General features: G+C 28.4%; 1 protein-coding gene across 1 annotated transcript; it reads right to left on the bottom strand.

The window, feature by feature from the left end:
• Positions 1–970: 970 nt before the first annotated feature.
• LOC136234686 (FCS-Like Zinc finger 5-like) lies at positions 971–2760 on the bottom strand. Its single transcript, XM_066024160.1, has 2 exons — positions 2362–2760; positions 971–1390 (listed from the first exon to the last, which is right to left on the bottom strand). Exons 1-2 carry the CDS (start codon positions 2676–2678, stop codon positions 1240–1242), a joined length of 468 nt encoding a protein of 155 aa, XP_065880232.1. The 5' UTR covers positions 2679–2760; the 3' UTR covers positions 971–1239.
• Between the last annotated feature and the right edge of the window lie 945 nt (positions 2761–3705).

Raw genomic sequence — 3705 nt, 5'->3', positions numbered from 1 at the left:
CAATCATAAAAACATCTAAATTACATCCATGGCCCATCAACTTTCATCACACTTCCATTATAATCCATAAATTTCAAACAACTTTACAATTTATTAATATAATTAATATAATGACAATTTTTACGGTTAAACGAGTCAAAATTATTGATTACCACCTCAAAATAAAAAATTCTCATAGAAAAATTGTTTTGAACAATATTTTCTATAAAACCATCATTTTTAAAATTTTATCTATCAACAACCATTTTATATCTCCTAACTAAATAGCATCTCCTACAGTTAACCCCCAAAAATGATATTTTAAGAAAATTATTTCTGTTTCAAAAAAAAAAAATTTATTTCTAACCCGATAACAATTGAAAAATAATTTTCTTGAAAGAAATGTTTTTAACTTCATGGTTAAAACAGTTAAATTATATCAATGGATTCATGGTAATAGTATAAAAGATAACTTTACTTTCATCTTTCTACCATTATGGCGAATCCACCACCGTAATGGTACTATTTCAATGTCCAATTCAAAGTTAAAAACATCATTCTATGTATGAATTATTTTCAACCATTACTAGATTGTAAATAATTCTTTAAAAGGTCAAATTTTGGGATTTAACCCAAAAGTTCATGAATTGTAGTCTAAGAGTCCGTTTGTTTTACCGTTTGTTATTTGTTGTTGGAAAAAGCTATTTTTCTAAAACACAGATTCTCTGCTTTTATAAAATGCTACTTTTCAGGAGTAAAAGACAAATAAAACTATACAAATACCTAAAACTCTCATTTTTAAAGTGAAAATGTAAACATAAACCTAAAAAATCGCTACCAAACACCCTTAAATGTGTTATTATGTTATTAAAATGTAAATTTCAGAAATCATTATCTTAGTAAATACGAAGTTCAATAGTCATAATATCCGGCTTAAAAAAATTCAGAGATCGTACCGAGAGTAACGTCAAAATTGAGGACACGAGTCTAATTTACCCTTATAAAAACCCGATTGTTTAATTATGTGAATCCATCGAGATGAAATAATGAACAGCTTCAAAACTTTGTCCCCAATTTTCATTTTTGTTTCTTGTTTTTTTTTCCTTTCTACAGAAAAGACAGCTGCATCGACATACCACGTGCACATAATTCTACAGCTTAAACATAATTTTTTTTTATATATATATAAATTAAGCATGCAGGTGGTTCTGATTCTGATTCCGATGATGATAGGTGAATTTTTTTGATCATCAGTGGACCCTAAACGGCGGCCACAGTTTCCCCTTCGGCGGCGGAGACGACGGCGGTTGCAGTCTCCTTCATTGTTGCTAATAATGAGCACTTTTCTTTCTTCTCATCATTGTTCATTTGCTGTTGTCTGCACTCTAGACTGCAAAACGCACTATCCCCTCTACAAAAAAAAAAAAAATTTATCAATTTTAAATTAATAATCACTAATTATACAAAAATAATAATAATTAATGATATAAAAACGAACTATTGTATAAATACGTACTTTAACTTATTCAAATCGAATAAATTAAAATCACCGGTAGTTAAAAAACATTAAAAATCACCGGTAATTAGAAACGTTAAAAAACCTTCTAGAAATAGTGTACGGTGTGTTAATTTATTCTGCAAAGTTACTATAAAAATATGGATCATGTTGCCTTATATATTCGTTGTCAGTTAATTTTAGATCCATTCGTAATCCCTTGATCTGTCGGGGATATAAATATATCAATTTAAATTAATCACTGGTTATAAAAAAAATTAATTAATGATGTTAAAACAATTATTTTACTATATTTATTTTTACGTTATATAATTTATATAATTATATAGAATATAATCTGTGATAGATTCAGTATCTATAGAGAGAAATGGATGGAGTATTTTCTTATAATTTATGAGTTTTCAGTTTTTTTATATATTTTTATAAAAAAGATAATAAAACGTTGATCAGTTGATGCTTAAATCCCCTCATTAAAGACAAATACAAGTTTTAAATTTTTACTAGTAGTCGGAAAACATAAAAAAATCCACTTATAGCCGCAAAACGTAAAAAATTCACTAGTAATTAGAAAACGTTGTGAAAAAAACTCGGGTGTTTTAATTTATTCTCCAAAAACATCTTAAAAATATCAAATGAATACTCATAATCACGAAAATTACCCTACTCAATCGTAGATCCGTCTCTAATCCTTAATCCGTCACTGAATATGAATGAATATAAAAATAATAATTGTATCAAATTAGTTGTATTAAATAAATAGATACAATTTTTTTTTTCAAAAAAATAGATACAAAAATAATTATGTGTAAAAATATTTCTATTAGAATTAAAGTTTTTTTATAATTATTAAATTTGGAAATACCAACCTGTACATGTAGATATCGCGGCCGGGGACAAGGCGGCGTTTACAGAGAGAGCAAGCTCTCAAGAAGTGAGTAGTCTCGGAGAAATCGGCAGAAGCTCTCCGATGAGTAATTCTCGGTGACAAAGAGGCGGCAGCGACGAACCGTTGATCTAATTGACCAAGAAATCCGGCGACCTGTTTCTGAGTTAAATGAGGAGGAGGATCGGACAACGGCGGAGAAGCGGCGTCGGAGATACAATTAGTTTCTAGATCAAAAGTGATCTCCGACATGCTCGTCGTTCTTTTCATCGGATGACGAGGTCTCTTTCCGAGCAACATCTCTTACTTTCTCTCTCTAACAGCAGAGAAGAGAAGTGAAATGTTTAGAGAGAGAGAGACGGAGAGAGGAAGAAGAAGAAGTGAAAGAGAGAAGTGAAGATTGGGGAAATAAAAGAAGAGCCAGAAACCGAGGAGTCAATCTCAGCCGTTGGATTTAATAATTTTTTTAATAAAATCCACGTCATCCAAGTCAATTAATAATTGTTAGTAATTTTATATTTATTCAATTATTTCATGGTAAAAAAAAAAAAAAAGGAGTAGCTTTGGATACTCGTTGATTTTGGTATTTAGTGTGTCTGAGGAGTGACAGCAGTCAAAATCTATTGTGGTTTACTGGCCAATCAAATATTACTTTGCTTTATTATTTTTAGAGATAAAAATTAAATTTAACCTTAACGTTTTAAAAGAATTGCGATACCAAAATTTATAAATTTAATTCTAACAATTAAAAAAAAATCAATTTTTTCCGTTCGTTATTGAAACTAGAAAAAATTAGTCTGACTGATATTTCACTTTCATTTCAGACCTTCAAAATATCAATTATTTCTAAAATGATAAAAGCTATATATGTTACGTATAAGTTAATCACAATTTTTTTTTTATCAAACTGTCTAAAATATTTACTGTATTATTAATATTGTTACAAAAAAACCAATAAAAATTGTCAGAAACTGTTGTAATTTATCGATAAACTCGGTTGGAAGGTTCGATGTGATAGTCAAATCGGTTTTTTCAGATTTTCAATAGCTAATAGCTAAATTTGATCTTACTTAAAAATGTTTTAGTTAAATTTGCATCATTTTATATGTTAAGGATAAATCTATATTCCAATTCGAAATTATTACCTTATCTCTTATTTTTATTATTTATTTCAAATGTACTTTAGGTTTTGGTGGGTTTGGTAAATGCTTCCAATAATTTCCCATTAACATTCTCTTTCTAGTTTAAAAACAATTACTATATCAACTTTGAAGGAAAATTAGATTTTAAGAGAGTATTTAGCTATTTTAAATAAATGTAAAACAAT

This window comes from Euphorbia lathyris, chromosome 7 (assembly GCF_963576675.1).
Source record: "Euphorbia lathyris chromosome 7, ddEupLath1.1, whole genome shotgun sequence".
In the NCBI taxonomy this organism is placed as follows: Eukaryota; Viridiplantae; Streptophyta; class Magnoliopsida; order Malpighiales; family Euphorbiaceae; genus Euphorbia; species Euphorbia lathyris.
The sequence above is the reverse complement of the archived record's forward strand: the minus strand, read 5'-3'. Positions and strand labels throughout refer to the sequence as shown.

Coding starts and splice junctions, on each gene's coding strand:
- LOC136234686 (XM_066024160.1), bottom strand. CDS start 2,678: ATGTTGCTCGGAAAGAGACCTCGTCATCCGATGAAAAGAACGACGAGC. Junction 1,391..2,361: donor CGCGATATCTACATGTACAG/GTTGGTATTTCC, acceptor TTTTTTTTGTAG/AGGGGATAGTGCGTTTTGCA.